This window comes from Trichomycterus rosablanca, chromosome 6 (genome assembly GCF_030014385.1).
Source record: "Trichomycterus rosablanca isolate fTriRos1 chromosome 6, fTriRos1.hap1, whole genome shotgun sequence".
Taxonomy (NCBI): Eukaryota; Metazoa; Chordata; class Actinopteri; order Siluriformes; family Trichomycteridae; genus Trichomycterus; species Trichomycterus rosablanca.
In genome coordinates this window covers 37,010,063-37,033,373 of record NC_085993.1, presented here as the reverse complement: position 1 = coordinate 37,033,373, position 23,311 = coordinate 37,010,063, and the positions used below count along the sequence as shown (strand labels likewise).

Here is a 23,311-nt window from a genome sequence, read left to right as displayed (position 1 = left end):
ATTTAAGTACTAATTTTATACAAAATTTGCACAAGATCTCTGGGTTGATTTCAAGGGTACGGTTATAAAAACATGCAACTGAACAGTACGTGATGATATTTCCTTTAATTTAACTTGCAAAACAGCTTTGAGTAATGATAAAGAGACTTTGGAGGAGATAACCCAAGAGCCTCTTCAGTTAGACATGATTGCCCTTGACTTAATTTACTCACAGTCTCAGGAATGATTAATAAAATCACTAAAACCTCTTAATCACATGTATGTTGGATTTAAATAATTAACTACTTGAGATTCTTTATTATCATTCTAACTTTTGTGTCCCCAGTACTGATCATTGTATTTATTAAGTAAATTTTAAACAAAACAATTTCTAAACATCTTACTGAAATAATTAACACTTTCAAATACTAAACAAAATGTTTTCCCCCAATAAAATAACTGTATACATTTTACACTGTTTTTATCTCTTAGATACCAGATGTCTTCCCATGTCCCCAGTGCTGTACATTCTGATTTAGTGATGGATATATGAGGTTTAATCATGAAAATATCTCAGTCTTTCAATACTGTTTAAAAGCTTTGCTTACTGTCCCTCTAAACCTTGTTTTTTTTTCTTTATGAGTTTCATTTTATTGCTGATTATAAGGGTTTTTCACATGTCCCTCAAGTTGCTGTCCACCCTGTTATTTCTTACTACTGTCTCTTAAAATGAAGAGCTGTTTTACATACTGACATCATTTTGGAGGGAAAACAACTGTGGAAGATGAGTGGCTAACTCCTCATTTTAATGTTGTTTTTTTATTCACATTTTATCCTAAAAGTCTTATATGGTCAACCATAACATGTCCACCCTGTTATGGGATATATGAGAAAAAGCAATACGATTTGATAATTAAAAAAAATTATCACACAAAAAATCTGAGAATTACATGTCTGAATTCACTTTTATGCTAGCATGGTTTTGCTCACTCACTAGCTAATGGCTAATTTTATGTCAGAATGTCCACCCTGTTATGGTCCACCCTGTTACAACCTAATACGTAACAGGGTGGACGTCACAGTGTATATGAGGTGCATGTGTAATTTATATAGCTTTATTATTCAGTTTGGTTATAATAATAACAGAAATATTGATGTGTGCATGCTTTAAAAGATGGTTTTAAGTGCAGCTGAAAGACATAAACACAACAGTTATTCATTTGTCCGTAACGGGGGAAGGTTCTGGGTCAGAGACTGCATAAAAATGTTTTAATAAAACCTACAGTTTGTGTGCTTTAGCTTGACCAATATTAGATTGGAAAAAGTATAGCATGTCCTTATATAATAAAACATGAAAAACAAATAAAAACAGTGTTTCATTTTCAAAAACTTTTAAGGTCCAAAAGGCACCCAATCCCAGGAATGACACTATTGCTAGTGGTATCATATATTACACTTATATCTTAAACTTTCCTTCAGCATCAATTCTTCTAGATACACTTGCACAAAGTCTGGGTTTTGCAGGATTATAGACAGGTGTATAATTTACCAATTGTACCAAACAGGTAATAATGATCATTATTTTTATATGTAGGTTGAAACACAGTCATTAACTGAAACAGAAACAGCTGTGTAGGAGGCTTAAAGCTGGGTGAGGAACAGCCAAACTCTGCTACAAAGGTCAGGTTGTGGAAGACAGCTTAATGCCACAGGTCAAACACCATGGCAAGACTGAGCAGAGCAACAAGACACAAGGTAGTTATACTGCATCAGCAAGGTCTCTCCCAGGCAATGATTTCAAAGCAGACTGGGGTTTCACAATGTGCTGTTCAAGCTCATTTGAAAAAGCACAAAGAAACGGGCAACGTTAAGGATTGTGGACGCAGTGGTCAACCAGTAGATGAAAGACACATCATGCTTGTGATGCATCTTTGGGCTTTTGGGCTGACACGTTCAACAGTCCTCTCCATTTTTGGCGGTCATGTGCTATCTCCTGGGTCTCCGCAAAGCTCCTCTGGGTCCATTCTGAGATGTTGTGAGGCCACTTCTTTCTCTGCCTGCCTTTTCTTCTGGATCCTTGGACGGTTCCTTGCAGAATGACCTTCGCAAGGTTGTTGCTTCTTGTGCCGTGGCCGTACCATTTTCCTCTTTTTAACGTTTGTGAGGAGGTCTCCGTATTGTCCGATGGCTTGCTTGATGGTGCTGTGGATCTCTTCGTTTGTGATGTGGTCTTTATAGGAGATGCCAGGGATGGTTCTGTAGCATCTCATCTCAACTGCTTGGATCCGTCGCTGTAGTTCTGCTGTTAAGGTCCAGGACTCAGAGTCATACAGAAAGATGGAGATGACCAGGGCACCCATCAGTTTGAGCTTGACTTTGAGGCTGATGTTCTTGTCTCTCCACATTGGTCTGAGCTTTGCCATAGCTGCTGATGTCTGGGCAGCTCTAGAACATATTTCTGCTCTTGATCCCTCTTTGCTGATAATGGAGCCCAAGTATTTGAACTGGGTCACCGTCTGAAGTTCCTGGCCATTCACAGTGATCTTGGTTGTAATCGGATTCTTTCTGTTTGTCGTCAGCTTGGTCTTCTCTGCACAGATCACCATGCCAAACTGCAAGGATGCTTCCTTGATTTTGTTCACTAGCTTTGCTCCTTGCCAGCCCATCGATATCATCGACACGACAAAGGTTTGTGATAGTACTTCCCCCAACGCTCACAGTGCCCTGGTGATTTTCGAGAGCGTCAGTCATAATCCGCTCCAGGAAGATGCTGAAGAGTGTAGATGACAGAAGGCAGCCTTGACGCATGCCAACCGATGGGTGGAACCACTCCCCCACAGAGCCCTGTACAAGTACTGCACTGGTGGCCTTAGTGTACAGCTGCTGTATGGTGCGTATCAGCTTTTGGCCCATCATGCTTACTTTCCTTCAAAATCGGAAGATGTCCAGTCGTGCCATCAGCTCAGAACTGGCAGAAACCAGTGGGACTCAAGTACACCCATCTACTGTTTGGAGAAGTCTGGCCAAAAGGGGTCTTCATGGAAGACTTGCGATCAAAACGTCATACCTTCAACATGGAAACAAGGCTAAGCAAAAACATAAGAACTGGGGTTGTGACTGGAAATTTTATATTTTATTAGTGATTTTGCAAGTTTCTGCTTTCTTAGTTCAATTAGCCAAGGTAGAAAAGACTTTTGAAGGTTTCAGAATTTCAAAGACTGACCTTGACACACACCCACACAGCCATGTTCCTAACAAACTGACCATTCTTGTAAAATTATAAACAAGTTTGGTGTGCAAAGTTGGCCTTGAGCTGGGTCTCTGAGCAGAGTTAGCCTGAAGGGGCAGTAAAGCGGGGTATAAATACTGCGATAGGGCGGACGGTATCCACCCTTCTCTCCTGTAAAGGCATGTGTGTGTTTGCATTAAGAGATTGGTCCTCAGCTGAGTAATAAATTAATTTTTTGCTCTTACTATTACTCCGGTTGTATGTGTCAATCTTGAAGGGTAATTTTGAATTCCCACAATGGCAGCAGGTGCTCTGTAGTGATGAGTCAAAATTTTAAATATTTGGCTGTAAAAGATGACGCTATATTTGCCAAAGGGCTGGAGAGGCGTACAAAAATGAGTGTCTGCAGGCAACACTGAAGCATGGTGGAGGTTCACATTTCAGCAAATGGAGTTGGAGATTTGGTCAGGATTAATGGTGTCCTCAATGCAGTACCATTAAGGAGGCATCTGATCGGCTTCAAATTTATTCTGCAGCAGGACAGCGACCCCAAACATACAGCCAATGTCATAAAGAACTAACATCAGTGTAAAGAGGAACAAGGAGTCCTGGAAGTGATCATATGGCCCCCACAGAGACCTGATCTCAACATCATCAAGTCAGAAGGAACTGAGCAAACCTACATCCACAGATGATCTGTTGTTAGTTCTCCAAGATGTTTGGAACAACCTCTCTGCCGAGGTTTAGTTTTTCCTTATGTCACTCTGATTAAAGCTTTGGCACTGTTGGTATGTCTATAAATCTCTGGTAAATAGATCTCATGCTGAAGTGTAGTTTTGATTTTGCAACATAGACAAACATTTTTATACAACGTGTGTATCAGCACTAAACAAACCTGTACTTGTGAGGTACTTGTTGCTGCCAGAAGTTTCCAATACAATAATAGAACTTTTGACCTGGTGACATGTATCCAGCCTGTATGTGCTCCTGGAGTGCTCCTAAGTGCCACCCCCCTCTCTCCAGGAGCACATGTTTATAATGCCTGTATTCAGTGGCAAGCAATCGCCCCCTTACTATGACTGGTCTTCTGCTGATTAACCACAGCTGTGGATCAGTCAGCGGAGACTTTTGCTTTTGAACTTGGTTTGTTTGATTCTGTTCGGTTCCGTTCCTTGCTTATGTTTGCTCCTGTCCATTTGCTCTTATTAATGCCTTGTTTAGTCTTGTTCCTGTTTGTCTTAGTCTAGTTCTTGTTTAGCTTTGTTCATATGTGTTTAGGGAGTCTGCCTCGTGCCATGTTGTCTAATTCATGATTAGCATTAGCTTAGGTTTCATGTTTAGTATTAGGGTATTAGCCTTTAGATTAGCTTTAGCATTGTTCATGTTTAGATTAGCATTTAGCTTAGCGTTTACCATAGGTCATGTTTGTCTGGTCCTGTTAAAACTTGTCTTATGTCTGTTGTTGTTATTAATTACTTTTGTTAAACATCCCCGCGTGTGTGTCCGCTCCTCTTGTTTTGTCTAGCCCAATACGTTACACCTGGCAGGGTGGACATTTAATAAACTGACTTGAAAGTATGAGGCACTTTATTACCAGCTAATCTGCAGCAAATGTAGATTGATTTTATGCACCAAAAGGCCTGGTATTGAGCTTTATTTAGAAAACAAAACATAATAGAGATGATTTAATGGTTTAATAAACAAACTAAAAGCCTTTTAACTTGTCATGTGCATCTTAATTAACATCACACTCGGGGAAACCAAACTGCATTCGATTTTGATCCCATTCCCCTTAATGCTCTTTTCTCCCTCCGAGTACACAATTAAACTGCATTCAGTTCTAATGCTATTGATAAAACAATACATTAAACATAACCAACACAGACTTTACATCTGACCTGGGAATTTTGTATACACATCTACACTTAATATTGTTCTCTATTACCTATGTTTTTTGCAAATGGGCCCATCTGTCATATGGACCAGCAGGGAAAGCAGATTACAGTATCATGCCCATCTGCCATGTCATTATGAGCTGGCTGGGACATGGAGGCACAGATTACTAACAGCCTCCGTTCCTTCAAGGACATTGTTTGCACCTCATTAAGCATTAATTCGCCAAAATAATGTTAATTATGGTAATGGCTCTATTCCCCATGAAATGTGTGTCCGGGCTTTAAATGGTACTGTTGCTCGCTGGTTTTTGTCCTGTAAATCATCTTACACATATAAAGTATGTTTTGTGAATAAATGGTTTCCGCCATTCAAGTGTTGACATAATTTTGACTCACCCGGTATTTCATGTGGCTGATACGTTAGGCTGAGAGTCTGATTCCTAGGCCTGGCCGGCTTTTCTCATCCATTCCTTTGCCGGTGCTCTTTTATCTGTTTTCAAAAGAATTGAACCAGCCAGTGGCATGATATTACGTATTTTCTATATGCCTTTTAAATATTACCATCACAAAGATAGATGGATTCATAGACCACTGTTTCAAGTTTTCTCACTTTAGAAAAAAATTTGTTTTTCTGTGGTTCAATATTGTTCTAATACCTTATGAATGATGTTGTAACCCTTTCTAGTCTGAATAGATTATAATGGTTTTAATTTGTAACAATTTGTAATATACAATCATTTTTCCACTTATTAAATTTCTTTCCTCTTATTAATTTAACTTTAAATAAAAATGTCCTCTTAAAAGTGCTGGGCTGGGCCTTGCCTGTGAGTGAACTGAGTAGCATGACTAAGTTATGTCCAACTGGCTCTCTCTGTTTTGTTTTTAATGCTTTAAAGCTTTTAATGTACAGTATTATATATAGTTATTATTATTATTATTGTTATTATTAGTATTATTGTTATTATTATTATTATTACTGTTATTATTATAATATTATTATTATTGTTATTATTTTTATTTTTATTTTTATTAATTGTATTATTATTTTTATTATTATTATTATTGTTGTTATTGTTGTTTTATTATTATTATTATTTTCACTCTTTGTTTTCAGTAACGTCATTGTACTTTTTTCCATCTTGGTACTTGGTCTCAATAACTCATTTTTAAATGTATATATATGTATAAATATATATATATGTGGGCAAAAGTTTGACTGGAGCAGAGCACTGAACTTTTCAAAGTAAACTTTCATTAGAGAGACAACCGTACACCAACCTGTAATGGTTTATAGTGCTGCCGATTCTGTGGCTGGTACAGCAGCCAGCTGCAGTAATTCACCCGGCTTTATTTAGACGCATATAAAAAAGAAGCAATCATCTTTTTAATTTAAGCCAATTTTCTGACAGCAGCCATGCCAGGCACAGGAACATATTCTTTCCCTCACAGTTTGGGATGGATTGCAGAGCCAGAAGACTGTGGACTAAAATAAGGAATGTCATTTTTATCCAACCGGTGTGATCTAAATACAGATGCTTAGCACAATGGACCATGTTCGGTAAACCTCTAGAGTTAGCAAAGGATTGTGTGCCAATAACAGCTAGATCCTTTTTAGTTTAGAAATGAGAGAGAGGGTGAAGTCTAATTAGGATTATTTTCTGTGTGCTATTTTTCAGCTATTTTTCTCACAGTGCTCATGTTGCTAAAATAGCAATTCCTCCCTTTGTAATGGCGAATAAAAAGTCTAAGAGTAATTCCTGAGGTATTACAAACAGAAATAGGTTACCTGCAGTCTGGAGAGGTTTGGCACTCTAAACCTAAATAACAAACAGTGCTGTAATGGCTTTTGCTGTTGAATTTTACTAGGAATAATGTAGTAGATACTCCAGTAATCTAGTAGGAATTAATTTAATTAATGTGATATATTTATTGGCAGATTTAAACAGTTGCATTACATTTTTGGCACCTAGCAAACTCTTTCATCCAAAGCGACTTACAGTACTGTGACAGTATATTGTCGAAGTTTTTGAGGCTCAATTAATAGCTCAAGGGCCCAGCAGTGGCAACCTGGCAGTGGTGGGGCTTGAACCAGTGACCATTTGATTACTTGTCCAGTACCTTACCTGCTAGGCTACAACTAGCCTAACAAGTTAAGGATGTTAGATTCATAGATTACACATTGTTTAACAAAAATGAAAACATTCTTTTGGATGTTTAACAACTTTTATATAAGGGCTGTAGATCTCAACCTTCTCAATCTTTAGCAAACAGAACATGCTAATACAACTCACATTTTTCTTATATATTACTATAAGCATATACATAAAAGCAGTTTTTGACCTAGCTTACATAGGCCAAACGGTTAAGGCCCTCTGCTTTGCAGAACTGTTTTAAATCAGACACTGCTTGGCATTTTCAGACCTGAGCTCTTTATTTACATCTTGAAACATCATACACCAGGCATAACATTATGACCACTGACAGGTGAAGTGAATAACACTGATTATCTCTTATCACGGCACCTGTTAGTGGGTGGGATATAGTAGGCAGCAAGTGAAAATTTTATCTTTAAAGTTTTGTTATTTCAGTGAGTTTGACAAGGGCCAAATTGTGATGGCTAGACGACTGGGTCAGAGCATCTCCAAAACTGCAGCTCTTGTGGTGTGTTCCCGGTCTGCAGTGGTCAGTATCTATCAAAAGTGGTCCAAAGAAGGAACAGTGGTAAACCGGCGACGGGGTCATGCGCGGCCAAGGCTCATTGAGGCTCACGTGGGGAGAGAAGGCTGGCCCGTGTGGTCCGATCCAACAGACGAGCTACTGTAGCTCAAATTGCTAAAGACGTTAATGTTGGTTCTGATAGAAAGGTGTCAGAATACACAGTGCATCGCAGTTTGTTGTGTATGGGGCAGCAGAAAGAGGACCAACACAATATTAGGAAGGTGGTCATAATGTTATTCCTGATCAGTGTATATTTGGGTTCAAATCAGTACTTTGACTAGACCACTTCCATTTTTTATTTATTTATCTATTTATTTATTTATTTATTTATTTATTTATTTTTGTCCTACTTAATAACTTCCAAATCTGAACTATCTGAAATTTGGAAGTGAGACCCGCTTTGAAAAAGGGCTATCATGCTACCTTTGTGGCGGCTCGGTTCTCTCAAGAAACCCAAACAGGGTGTAACACAGGCTGAATTCTTAGAAATAGATAAAAAGTGTACTGGGCTGACACCGTGGCATCACAGTTTCAAGAACAAAGCAGGTTGCCAACATATAAGCTGGGAAAACTGTCAGAAAGAAACAATGATAAATGATAAAATGATAAAATACACTTCCACCTGGAGCAATGTAATGCTTAAAAGGTGCAGGTGATTAGCAGTTAAGAGAGACTGAAATATTAATCACCAGTGCCTCCATGCCCCATCTGCCAGCCATAATTAATAGGGCAAAAGGCAGTGAATGTCTAACCTGTCCCTCACTGCAATCGGGCTTGTTACATATATAAAGTTTTAAGAAGCATTTATTAGACCACTGAAGTCGTGCGTCATGCTGTAGTCCTCGTTATGCCCATATTTGGAGACCCGGGTCTAACTCAGATTTCCTATGGGAAAAATGAACGGGGTTTTCAAAAAATCGACTCTAACGCATCCTGTGCTAAATAAACATGTTCAGAACCCTATACGTTTTGTCCTATGTACATTTTTCTCCTGTACATCACTGGATCCTCTGAATTACGAGGTTGTTAAAGGGTCGTAATACTAATAATGCTACACGAAAGCTAATGCTACTGCGCATTAATTAGACGTCACTGAACTACACCAATCAAATCAACGGAACGAGCGGCTCGCTTTTGGTGAGTACAACCAAAGGCGTAACACCCAACCATCCTTGCTTTCTACTTTAATGTAGCTAGCTACTAAAAATATCAACTAAAACTTGTGAATGTCACTGCACTGTTACTCTGGTGAATCGTGCTGCTTCGTGCGGTTATTTAAGAGGCTTATAAAAGAAAAAAGAAAAAGAAAAAATTAAGAGGCTTCCAGTCTAGTGACGTCAATTCAGTGCGCAGTAGCATTAGCTTACATGTAGCAATATTCATATTTTGACTCTTTAACGACTTCATAATTCAGAAGATCCAGTGATAATAGACAGAAGAATCTCCATAAAACAAAACGTAACAGCTTTGGAACATTTTTTATGACTACAGGATGCGAGAGAGGCAATTTGCGAAATCTCCATTAATTTTTTTTATTCAAAATTTCTGTTAGACCCGGGTTACCAAATATGGGCATAACAACATGGCGTGGCCTACAAAATGACGACACGACTTCAGTGGTCTATGAAGGTGATTTGTTAGTCTAGAAATGTGTCATGTTTTCAGGTTTCATTTGCATAGTATGACAGCTTGCATAATGATCTGAAATCAGGGTGACAGATACAAGCAAACAGAAAGGGAACCGTAATTTATACTCTATTGTGAGTGTAAAAACCGATAATTTAACCGATAAGTGATAACACCGAATTATAAGACTCTATAAGGTACTATAAGACACTGTCTGACTCTTCTCCACATGACACATGCTCTGTCTGTTTATGCCATTAGCTCCATGGCTCAGGCATTTGCTTGGTGTGCCGTTAGGGTAAACACGGCTGACCACTCTGCTATAAACAGCTGAGAATAAGTGCCATTAAGCCATTATGGGAATTACGGACATTAAGGCTCTGGCTGTCTGGGCATTTGCTCTCAGAGCTGATAGATGGCTCTGTGAATCTTTTGATGATCTTCACACTCAAGTAAACACAAAATCCTGCCAACCAGAATTTAACTTCAGTCAATATTATTCTTTCTAAATGAAATGATAGAGTAGTTACTGCTCACTGTACTGTATGTTCCAGACACACTGAAGTATAAACATAGAAGATGGACAAACACTAGCAAAAATGTATAGGACAAAATTAATCTGTGCAAACCTGTTAAATGTACATTAATAATTAATTACCTAATTAATTTGTTTACTTGTAAGGATTTTATTTACGACCCCAAATCAGTTGGGACAGCATGGAAGTTGGGACAGTATGGAAAATGCAAATAATAAAAATTAACACAGAGTTTCTTACATTTACTTTGACTACAGGATGAACCCGAGATATTTCATGTTTTGTCTGGTCAACTTCATTTTATTTATTAATAAACATCCATTCCTGCATTTCAGACCTGCAACACATTCCAAAAAAGTTGTGACAGTAAAGCATTTACCATTTTGTAATGTTGCCATTCCTTTTCACCACACTTAAAATACGCTTTGGCACCGAGGAGACCAAGTGATTTAGTGTTTCAGCTTTTATTTTGTCTCATTCTTCCTGTAAACACGTCTTAAGACGTGCAACAGTACGGGGTCATCGTCACATGTTTCCTTTCAAAATTCTCCACACATTCTCTATTGGGGACAGGTCAGGACTGCAGGCAGGCCAGTCCAGTACCCGTACCCTCTTCTTCTGCAGCCATGCCTTTGTAATGTGTGCAGCATGTGGTTTTGTATTGTCTTGTTGAAAAATGCATGGACGTCCCTGGAAAAGATGACGTCTTGAAGGCAGCACATGTTGCTCTAAGATCTCAATGTACTTTTCTGCATTAATGCTGCCATCACAGAAGTGTAAATGACCTTTGCCAAGGGCACTGACACAGCCCCATACCATGACAGACCCTGGCTTTTGGACTTGTTGCTGATAACAGTCTGGATGGTCCTTTTTGTCTTTGGTCCGTAGCACATGGTGACCTGGAATGCTGATTCATCTGACCACAATACACGTTTGCCAAAGTAATCCCTCACCCATGTGGTTATATCAGCTATTGTAGAGTGACGGTTCTTGATGCAGTGCCGTCTAAGGGATCAAAGATCACGGGCGTTCAGCTTACACTTGCACCCTTGGCCTTTATGCACTGAAATTCCTTGAATGGTTTAATGATATTATGCAATGTAGAGGGAGAAATATGCAAATCCCTTCCAATCTTTCTTTGAGGTTCATTGTTTTCAAACATTTCAATCATTTTCTCACACATTTGTTGACAAACTGGAGATCCTCTGATCATCTTTGCTCATCAAAGACTCAGCCTTTCCTGGATGCTGCTTTTGTACCAAACCATGATTACAATCACCTGTTTACATCACCTGTTTAAAATCACATTGTTATTTAGTTTTCTCACCTCATTACTAGCCCTAAATTGCTTCCGTTCCAACTTTTCCAACTTTTCCAACTTTTTTACAAATGAAATGAAGTTGAGCAGATAAAACATGAAATATCTCGGGTTCAGACAGTCTGCAATCAAATAAAAGTCAATGTAAATGTAAGGAACACTGCATTTTTATTTTATTAGCATTTTCCATACTGTCCCAACTTTTTCTGTTTTTGGGTTGTACTTATAAGGATTTTATTCATTTATGTATTTATTTATTTATTTTTATATTGTAGTTATCCTATATGCTGGGTGTGTTTAATAAAGTGGCTGAGTGAGTGAGTCTAAACCTTTGTGTTTGTGTGAATGTGTGCAGGTATGAGGATTTTGGTAAACCTTCTCCTGGACACCTTGCCCATGCTGGGAAATGTGCTCCTGCTCTGCTTCTTTGTCTTCTTCATTTTCGGCATCATCGGCGTGCAGCTGTGGGCAGGACTGCTGCGCAACCGCTGCTACCCGGATGAGAATTTCACCCTGTGAGTCTCACCCTTTATTTTAAACCCTTTTATGAGGTTTGCTCTCTGACCATGACCTGTGACTTTTACCTTCAGAGTTCTTCCACATGAACTAACACTCAGCAGCATTTTCAGGTGGAAAAATGTGAACAAGCTGCCTGTCTTATGATGATACAGGGTTTAGACTTGTTGACATTTTATGGTTTGTGTGAAAGGGATTTAATGACACAGTACTCTCAGCTGAAAGTGTTCAAGACAGCACTGTGCAGGTGAAGGTAAAAGTTTATGTACACTTATAAAGGACATGCACATTATGACAGCTTTGGGTTTTCAGTTATGTCTGCAGTAAGCTTTTAGGGTATTTGATTTTAAATCTATAGTTGTTGATACTGTATGTAGTTGAGTGAAAGGCACTACTATCAACTGTGTCTGCTGGAAATGTTGCCTAGATTGACACATATATATATATATATACAGTATCAACAACTATAGATTTAAAATCAAATACCATAAACGCTTACTGCAGACATATATTATTATATATTAAATACACCTGTTATTAATGGACATGACTGAAACAAAAACTTAAATGCTAGGAGCAGTGGTCACATACTTCTGCCTATATACTGTAGGGGGTAGCTTAGTGGTTAAGGTGCTGGACTAGTAATCAGAAGGTTGCCGGTTCAAGCCCCACCACTGCCAAGTTGCCACTGTTGGGTCCCTGAGCAAGGCCCTTAACCCTCAATTGCTTGGTTTGTACTCAGTCAAAAGGCATAACATTATGACCACCTTCCTAATATTGTGTTGGTCCTCCTTTTGCTGCCAAAACAGCCCCGACATGTCGAGGCATGGAGTCTTATACCTTTCTATCAAAACCAGCATTAACTTCTTCAGCAATTTGAGCTACAGTAGTTCGTCTGTTGGATCGGACCACACGGGCCAGCCTTCGCTCCCCAAGTGCACCAATGAGCCTTGGCCACCCATGACCCTGTTGCCAGTTTACCACTGTTTCTTCCTTGGACCACTTTTGATAGATACTGACCACTACAGGAGCTGCATTTTTGGAGATGCTCTGACCCAGTCGTCTAGTCACAATTTGGCCCTTGTCAAACTCGCTCAAATCCTTATGCTTGTCCATTTTTCCAGCCTCTAACACATCAATTTTGAGGATAAAAATTTCACTTGCTGCCTAAAATATCCCACCCACTAACAGGTGCCGTGATGAACAGGTAATCAGTGTTATTTACTTTACATGTCAGTGGTCATAATGTTATGGCTGGTCAGTGTAACTGTAAGTCACTTCGGATAAAAGCATCTGCTAAATGCCACAAATGCAAATGTACTGTAGAAATACTATAGATTTTCTATAAAAAAGTAAAAATATTAATTCAGCATTTTTAAATTATAATATTAGAGTATAGTGGGTAAAGAAGAAGCTGTTAGAACATTGTTGACACTATCCACTGTCAAATGAGCTTTACATTGTGAGTCCTTGCTTCAAAATCAATGTTATAGCTAATCTAAAGCTTATTGCTAATGACATGAATGAAATAAAGCTAAAAATCATTTTGGAATGGGGTGTCTAACAAGCTACACTTTTTGACTATTTAGTGTAACTTAGTGGACAAAACAGGTACATTTTAAATGCACAGAGCAGCAGATCAGTTGTCACAGATGTGACCTTTGCTGTTTTAACAAATTTTAATTAATTAGGGCTCTTGGATGCCTATAAAGCTGCTTCAAGACAATTAATGCACAACACAAATTTAACTTGTCATGCGCTGCTACATTCTTGGTTTTAGTGTTATTTTGGGTGGAACTATGTTCTGGCTGATTACCTTTGCATCAACACTAGAAATCAGGCTCTGATTAACTGTAATGCCATTTTGGATACAAACCCCACTTTGATTGGTGACTTTGATAGGAATTGCTCTTCTATGCAGTTCATATTTGTAAAAACAACATTCAACAGTACAGCAGTGCACTACCACATTGCTATCATATAGGGGCTTTGCTTCTCCTGTCTATCCAGCATTCCAGCTCTTTTATTTAAGATTTCATGGTTATCCGGACCTTGCCTTGACTTTTACAATGTCCCTTAACTGACATTTCAATAGTATTTGAAAATTATGATATTTGATAAATATAAAGTATCTATTTAGAATTGCTAATCAGAATAGTGTTAACAAATTAATCACAACTAAATAGAAAAAAAAATCTTAAAATATTTTACTATACCAAAGACATAAGCTATACACTGATCAGCCATAACATTAAAACCACCTCCTTGTTTCTACACTCACTGTCCATTTTATCAGCTCCACTTACCATATAGAAGCACTTTGAAGTTCTACAATTACTGACTGTAGTCCATCTGTTTCTCTACATACTTTTTTAACCTTCTTTCACCCTGTTCTTCAATGGTCAGAACCCCCACAGGACAACTACAGAGCAGGTATTATTTGGGTGGTGGATCATTCTCAGCACTGCAGTGACACTGACATGGTGGTGGTGTGTAAGTGTGTGTTGTGCTGGTATGAGTGGATCAGACACAGCAATGCTGATGGAGTTTTTAAACACCTCACTGTCCCTGCTGAACTGAGAATAGTCCACCAACCAAAAATATCCAGCCAACAGCGCCCCGTGGGCAGCGTCCTGTGACCACTGATGAAGGTCTAGAAGATGACCAACTCGAACAGCAGCAATAGATGAGCGATCATCTCTGACTTTACATCTACAAGGTGGACCAACTAGGTAGGAGTGTCTAATAGAGTGGACAGTGAGTGAACACGGTATTTAAAACCTCCAGCAGCACTGCTGTGTCTGATCCACTCATACCAGCACAACACACACTAACACACCACCACCATGTAATTGTCTCTGCAGTGCTGAGAATGATCCACCACCTAAATAATACCTGCTCTGTAGTGGTCCTGTGGGGGCCCTGACCATTGAAGAACTGGGTAAAAGCAGGTTTTAAAGGTATGTAGAGAAACAGATGGACTACAGTCAGTAATTGTAGAACTACCAAGTGCTTCTATATGGTAAGCGGAGCTGATAAAATGGACAGTGAGTGTAGAAACAAGGAGGTGGTTTTAATGTTATGGCTGATCAGTGTATGTTATAGTTGGCTAAACCCATGTTTTTAAATGGCATCTGGCAACAGCACTATATGGAAATTCTAGCATTTTAATTATTTATTATTATTATTATTATTATTATTATTATTATTATTATTATTATTATTATTATTATTATTATTATTATTATTATTATTATTATTATTATTATTATTATTATTATTATTATTATTATTATTATTATTATTATTATTATTATTATTATTATTATTATTATTATTATTATTATTATTATTATTATTATTATTGCTTAAAACCAATTTGCAGGTCCAGCAATCATAACTAAGTAAACATATAATTTATATTGTTCAGAATATTTTCTGAATCCTGGAGGGAAAAAGCATTATTATTACTGTAAACAGATCAAGTCACAGCAATTTATATTAGGATAAATTTTCAAACATCAGAGCAGGTAAAATGCTAGAACTTGATTTAGTATTACATATATAACAGCATAATGAAAACAGAAAATCTCCCAGTTGTGGATATAAGCACTGAGTCGGTTTATTCTTTTTCTTTCGCTCAGGGCCACAGAACTCACTTTAAAGTGGAAAATAAAAGCCGACGATTTACTCCAGGTTATTCTACTTTATTTTAAAAATCAATAATATTGAAAGAAACATACTTCACTAAAGCAAGAAAGATCAAAGAGGCTAAAAATGCAATGTAATAACCCTGTTATAAAGGTTAGCAAAGGAGAATAAATGAACTAAAGTCTTTGCTGTTTGTTCGTTGGCATATATCGCTTTTGATTTGTTAATGCTAAATCATAACTAGAAATGTATGTAAAAAAATAGCACTGTCTATTAACTGGACTCTAAAGTCACAAAAGAGACACACCCTGGGTGCCCATGCAGACCCCTGTCCACTGCCGAATGGGCCAACAATAGGCATGTGAGCATCGGAACTGGACCACGGGGCAATAGAAGAAGGTGGCCTGGTGTGATGAATCACATTTTCTTTTACATCAAGTGGATGGCCGGGTGCGTGTGAGTCACTTACCTGGGGAACACATGGCACCAGGATGCACTATAGGAAGAAGGCAAGCCGGCAGAGGCACCTACCTAAGCATTGTTGCAGACCATGTACACCCTTTCATGGAAACGATATTTCCTGACCATCTTGGTGCCAGATACAACAGCACCCCTTTAGGGGTCTAGTGGAGTCCATGCCTCGACAAGTCAGGGCTGTTTTGGCAGCAAAAGCAAGGGGGGCCAACACAATATTAGGAAGGTGGTCATACTGTTATATATTTATATATTTACTGTGCCACTCAGGTGGCGCAGCAGTAAAGTACGCTAGTGCACCAGACTTGGGGTATCGAATACATCATATCGAATCTCAGCTCTGCCTTTCCGACTAGGCTGCATGAACAACGATTGGCTGTTGTTCAGGGTTAGAGGGTGAGAAGGTCGGATCATAGGTCCTCATAACTGGTGCGACTGCGGCCCCTGATGGCGCCTGCACAGGGCTGAGGAACAATGCTGATGGGGGTGTGGCCCTCCGTACACAGTGCCCGTCAAGTGTATGAACTCGACTCGTACTGACTGTGCATACCGGAGGGGGCGCATTTCAGTTGAGAGGCGTCCTCAGTCAGCGGTGAAGGGTCGAATCAGTATAGAGGACGCATTCAGGGTAATTAGACACGACTTGACTGGGGGATAAAAAATTTTTTTTTTTATACAAAAATTTGTATAAAAAAATACAAATAATTTACTGTACACCGGATTTGCAGCATAATACAGAATAAGTAGAGTTTTGGCAACCAGTAAAACTCTTAAATCATACCCTGACAACACAAGTGTACATTACATATGTGATTGTACCAGACTTTGAGTCATCCACTATCTGGATAATGTTTAATGGCAACCATTAGGCAAAATATATTAGAAAATAAAGCAGGGGTAGCAAATGTCGATTTATATAAAGTGCATTTGGTTGATTAGCTGCTAGAAAGACTGAAATAGTTTAAAATCGACATTCTCATAGACTTTCTAGCAGCTCCTCATTATGATGGATGATAGATACCCCGAAAACGGCTGCCGGCAAAATCCTTTCGCTCCTCACTGAAACACGTGAAGTTTATAAAAGTTGGTACGATCCTCAGGGTAGATGCTACACATTTTTAGAAGAATATCATGCTAATTACATTGTTTCAAGAATGCACTTGATTTCCATTATGCTTCCATTAAACCTTTTTCTTCTGAGCTCAATAAAGCATGATTATAAATCCAGCTTTGAAAAATGCAAATTGGTCTCTTAGTCTAACTCTCATTTTATTAAACCTTTCTTCTCTTGGTACTTTAGTTCCCCGAGTATCACCCTTCTCATTTTCTTGCTCTGTAGTTCCCATGCCAACAGTTGCTACTCTATGTTTATAACCCTGCACCGCAGCGTGTCCGTGTGTGCGTTCTTCATGTAGAGAGTAGAGAAGGTCTATAGTTGCCATTTGCACACGTTTTAAATTTAAAAGTCATGCAACTACACGAGTGTGCTGGGGTTAAGTGCCTTGTTGAAAGTGAGTAGATATCGTGGATGGCGGTGTGCTTCAGGTCAATGTCCTGTTGAAAGGTGATTTAGTGCCCCAGTGTTAGGCTGAATGTGCTCTGGACGAGGTTTTCTTCAAGAATGTACTGTATATGACTGTATATGACTCCATTCATCTGTCCCACAGTTATTGACTGCTTTCATTCATCCCTCCTGCTGAGAAGCACCTTCTTTTGCATCATGCTCCCACCACCATGATTCATTGTAGAAATGGTATTACCCAGGTCGTGTACAGATTTCTTAGACCTTAAACATTTCTAGAGACACCACTGGTAGTCCTTTTCCGTTCAGCATGTTTCCAAACAGTGAACTAGTGTTGGCAGCTGGCACCACAGAATACTTGGTGTTTCAGCGCAAACTGTGACGTCATCTGTGGGTGTGTCCAGTTGTAGAGCTTTGGGTGCTTTCACATGAGAAGCTGCAAAACCACTTTTGTACTGCTGCGTTGCACTTTCATCTTTTAAAGTTCACCGGATGGAATTTTGAGCCAGTTTGCTACTCTCTACTGACACACGCCCCCTCCGACACGTGAGAAGTACCCGACTGCATCTTTCCACCTGCACGAGGCGAGTTCTCATGCCAATCAGGCTTGTGCATGGAGAGCCACACCCTGATCAGCAGTATTTCTCGACTCTGTGCAGATGCCATCAATCAGCAAGCAGAGATTGTAATTGCATCAGTTATGAGATCTTTATCCGGCTCCCTACCTGGATGAACAACAGCCAAACGTTGTTCATATTGCTGCCCAGCCCAGCCAGATGGCAGAACTGAGATTTGATACGATGTCTTTGAAATCCCAGCTCTGGTGTGCTGGTGTATTTTACCGCTGCTCCACCTGAGCAACCTGAGCGATGTTTTTTTTTTTTGGCATTAAAACGTACATCTGTAACAACAGGGCAAATGCTTGCAAATAATCAACACGCTCCACCATCATGTTTCTACTCTTTACTTTCATTGCGCAATGCCCACCATTGATGATGCATGCCTGACTACCAAAACGTGGGCCGGTTCTCTAAAAAACACTAAGGTTCGAAGAAACTCGAACAGTTCTTGTGTGGAAAAGCGCTATGCGAGTAATGTCCAGAACTTAGGGTGCAATACCAAAATTGCGAAAAATCCTAACATTTTGCAGAGATCTGGGGCACAGTTCTGTAGTGTGACAAATCAAAACTGGAACTGTTCGGCTCAGTGGTTTGTCTGGTGCAGGAAAAGTGAGGCTTATGATGACCCAGGGAGGATGGAGAAGAGAGTTTTTACCTGTCACTGTTGCCCTTGGTTTGCTCAACAGGGGTTTTTGGTCTGTCGGTCCTGGTTTCTGTAAAGTTGCTTTGAGACAATGTCTACTGTAAAAAGAGCTATACAAATAAATTTGACTTGACTAGAAGACTACTATTTCCATGGCCAAGCATGGATGTGGGTCAGTTGTTATGCTTTATGCTATAGGAACCAGCCATTTTAACCATGTGACTGGTATCATCAATGGACCAAAATACCAAGACATTTTGAGAAGGCATGTTATGCTTAGTGTGATGAAATACAGTAGAACCATGGTGTTAATTGAAAGCTCAGAGGTTAAGGTACTGGACTAGTAATGGAAAGGTTGCTGGTTCAATCCTCACCATTGCTGAGTTGCCACTGTTGGACCCCTGAGCAAGGCCCTAAATTGCTTGAATTGTATTCAGTAATAATTGTAAGTTGCTTTGGATAAAAGCAGCTACTAAATACTAAATGTTAACTTCTACTGGAATTTTCAGTAAGACAATCCCAAACACACTTCTAACACACTTCCAACTCAACCAAGACTTGGTAAAGGAATCAATCCTTTAATATACTGTGGTTTTCAGTCTCTGTATTTAAATCCCATATGAAATCTTTAAAGATTTAAATAAAGCAGTTGCAGCAATAAAACCATCAAATCTCAATAAGCTGGAAGCTTTTGCATAAAAAAATAAGTAAGGATTCTACAAAAGAGGTGTGAGAAGCTTGTTAGCACTTACTGAAATTACATATTAGAGATTATATAGACAAAGTACTGAGGCTGGTGGTTTAATTATAGTGCACACGAAGCAACCGAACAAAATCAGTTTCTACATGGTATGGCACAAATTCCACTTCAGCAGGCACACCTGTTTTAAATGTGCAAATTAAATTAGTTGCCTAAATTTTATAAGGAAAAACGTATTCAAAACATATCAAAGAAGCACAAGTAAAAGGTAGAATTACTTTTTTAGCCCTGATATAATTGTCAGATCTAAATGGGGGCTTCAACAAATCAACAAATTTGCACTGCTTTAAACCTAATATCTGTAACCTAATAATAATAGGAGATGAAACTGCTGGAGGCTTGAACTGGGTACGATTAGCATAAAGCTTTCAGTGGCTGTCGGTTTCGACACCTGTGTTTTAAGGTGGCTGCTTTTGTGTCCTGTCTCACTTGTGGTGTTTTTATTTATAGACACACACACTCTAATTTCCTCATCAATCGTCTTATCTAAGTAGGTGCCACACTGCAGTAGTTTCCTGCCGATTTAGACCCGAGATTTATCCTGTTACTGTCTGTTTTTCTGTCCCTACAATCAATAGGGCAGTTGTAGCTTATGCCTTGTTCACACTACACGATTTTTGCCCTGATTTTCACTCGGCAACTGGTCGGTGCTAGATTTGCTGGCTCTGGAACAACTCGGCGTTCGCTCGGTGATCGAAACTCGGCTCTCAATCGCTATGTGTGAACTACTCAACAACTCGATCCGAGCGGCTCGCCGAGCACTCGCAGAACGCTCGGCGACCGAAGGCGAGATTTCTAGCATGTCAGATATCTGAATCTGAGTTGAATTAAATCTCTTTATCACTGCTTTTAAATGTATCTGGGTTTTACATGCCCGCATATGTGCTAACTAACACCTCCCCAAGCTCCCCAATTTACTGAGCTTACCTTCTTTCCTCCCTACTTGTACAAACACCTGCCACCACTGATGAGAAGCTGTCAGCAACCAAAAGATTTATCCCCTGTCTTAGTTTTTTTGTGCCTCAAATTTTTGTGCATAAATTGATGTGCCTCAAAACACATAAATTTATGCACTTAATCATGACTGCCAGCCACCTTTTTATTGATGGTGCCTATGACAGCACAAAAGCTGGGTAATTTATCCAAACATGTATTGCATTTTCAGCTCAATGTTAGATTTAGATGCCCATAACTAAAGAGGCATAGAACCCTGCTTCATTCAGGAACCCGCTATATTGTGGGTACCCACTGTACTGCTGTCTTAAAGAGGTAACGCCTTACCTGCTTATGTCATCGGCCATGGGAGTGAGGTATCCCATGAGGCATCTACTTGAATTTGTTCAGTAGCATTTAAGTAGGTAGTTCTGTTCCAAATAATGTAGCGCATAAAGCAAATTGTGTTCATTTTGCAGCAGGTTTGTAAAATTAGCATCTTTGTTAAGTGTGTTGTGTTTGGTGACCCATCTGCCGTACGTCCACGCCCTTATGATTTACACGAGGCTTGAACTGGTACGATTAGCATAAGCTTTCGAAAGCTTTCAGTCGCTGTCGGTTTCGACACCTGTGTTTTAAGGTGGCTGATTTTCTGTCCTGTCTTACTTGTGGTGTTTTTATTTATAGACACACACACTCTAATTTCCTCATCAATCGTCTTATCTAAGTAGGTGCCACACTGCAGTAGTTTCCTAAAGACCTGAGATTTATCCTGTTACTGTCTGTGTTTCTATTCCTACAATCGTGTAGTACCTGGTCCAATGTTTATTTGCTCTCCGGTGTTCTAGGATGGGCCCAGATCGCTTTTAGAAAGCTGCTACTAAAGATAAATAAATGAACCTAAACTGGTAACATATAACAGGGGTGTCTGTGTTAAGAATCATCAGAGGTTCTGGTAGTATTGTTTTGTGGGTTGTGTGCTATTCAGACTAACTATATTTAACCTGAATCTGTAAAACAACTACAGATCTATGAACCTGGGTTTAGTATTTTTTAAAGTGACGTAAAATGTCAGATCTGGCCTCTTTTCCACTGCCTTGTGATTTACACGAAAGCAATTCCTAAATGACAGAGCTTTCTCCCACAGTAAAAGAGCATTATGTTTCCTTATATCTTGCCGACACTACAATATGTTGCATCTGAAACATAAATAGATCTGAAGGGATATGAATAGGAAAATCTGTAAATCTCTAATCTTCTTGTGCTCTCTTGAACTCTTGGATTGGATTGTCTCCTGGATTCTTGCACTGTCAGAATGTCAGACTTGCAATTTACTGAGTATTAAGTTTTGGCTTAACTGCTTTGCCACTCTGGACCACAAGGCTTACTGAGTATCTAAATGACAGGGGTTCTGTAATGTTGTTTTACTTTGTAAAGTTTAGCAGAAGGTTGGGATTTTAGATCCCAAGACATCCGAAAAGCAACTGCTAGTCCTTTAATCCTCAACTGTACACTTACAGGCTTAAATTAGAGATTGCCGAATAATAATAAGTCATAAGTAGTAATGTAAATCTGTAAATACAGCATTCTGTTTGCCAGGCCTGTCACAGAGAGGGGAATTAGCATCCGTCTCAAGAGGATTTATGGGAATCCTTTTGCTGCTTAGCTATTTTTATTCTTTTTAAAGTAATCAACATTTTTCTTTCCAAAACCTATAATTTCTGGGGGAAAATGTCATATTAGGTCCATGTTTAAATCCAGGAGTGCATTTAGCTGATACCACTCGATACCACTTTTTCATGTCCGATACTGCAAATTAAGTATCTGCCGATACCAATCTGATCCTGTCATTTCTCCTCTCAAACAACAAAACAGTAATAATACATGTCTCAATGCACCATGGTTAAACTAGCTATCTAAATAACAATGCTCAGACTGTGAAACAAATATTCTAAAGGAATAAATACAGAACCTACAACATCACACTTATACAAAACTGCTGTTTTTATTTGAACTTTTACACACAGAACATTTAGCAGTACTTTTGGCTTGTTTAACAAAAGTGTCTACAATTGGAAGTTGTGGATGTCAATCAAACGCGATGGACCAATTAGAATTGACGCAGAGTTTGGTTGAGATTTTTCGTTAAAGTTCTGTCACATTTTTAAATGGGAAACGGTGTAGTTTGTTTTATTTCATAACACTAATGGATTAATTGTTGAGGATGTGAGAGATCTCCAAGAGATAACATAGGCTGAAGATAGGGGACAATATAGGTTTTCTTTATCTCAGGTGAGTGATTTATCATTTATAAAATTATTTTTATTGTGTTTAAACAGTGTTTTTAGATGTGGCAGTAGTAAATGATTTTTTTAAATGCTAAAAGCTTAAGTAGATCAGTGTGTTTTAAATTCTGAATGGCTGTTGCAGATGAGTTGTAGATCAGTGGCACATGTTAATGATGTCATCAAGTTATGGCAGTTGTTGAGTGAACTTTGTTGGAACGTATCTTTGTGTGTTATTTGCTTTACACACAAACAATGGCCTTATTTACATTGCGTGTTATTTACATTGCGTGTTATTTACATTGCGTGTTATTTACATTGTGTGTTATTTACATTAAGTAACAGTATTGAATTGGATTACACTTTTTTTTCTTCCGATATCCGATCCAGTGATTTGAGCCAATATCGGACCGATACAGAGTATTGGATCGGTGCACCCCTAATATTAATCTTTATATTAAGCACAACTGATATGTTAAATGTAAAGACATTGTAATGATTTACATTGGAGCTCTTATTGGTACATGTAGTTCTCTAAAACAAGATTATAAAAAATATTAATACATCTCTAAATGTGTCTTGAACAGGTAGTGCAATTGCTTGAGA

General features: G+C 38.8%; 1 protein-coding gene across 1 annotated transcript in view; it reads left to right on the top strand.

The window, feature by feature from the left end:
• The window catches only part of LOC134316521 (voltage-dependent T-type calcium channel subunit alpha-1I-like), a 348,154-nt gene that overhangs the window by 200,703 nt on the left and 124,140 nt on the right, over window positions 1–23,311 (top strand). Inside the window, exon 6 of the mRNA XM_062996907.1 lies at window positions 11,657–11,816. Within this exon, the coding sequence (XP_062852977.1) occupies window positions 11,657–11,816 (160 nt within the window). The remainder of the gene's footprint in view (window positions 1–11,656; window positions 11,817–23,311) is intronic.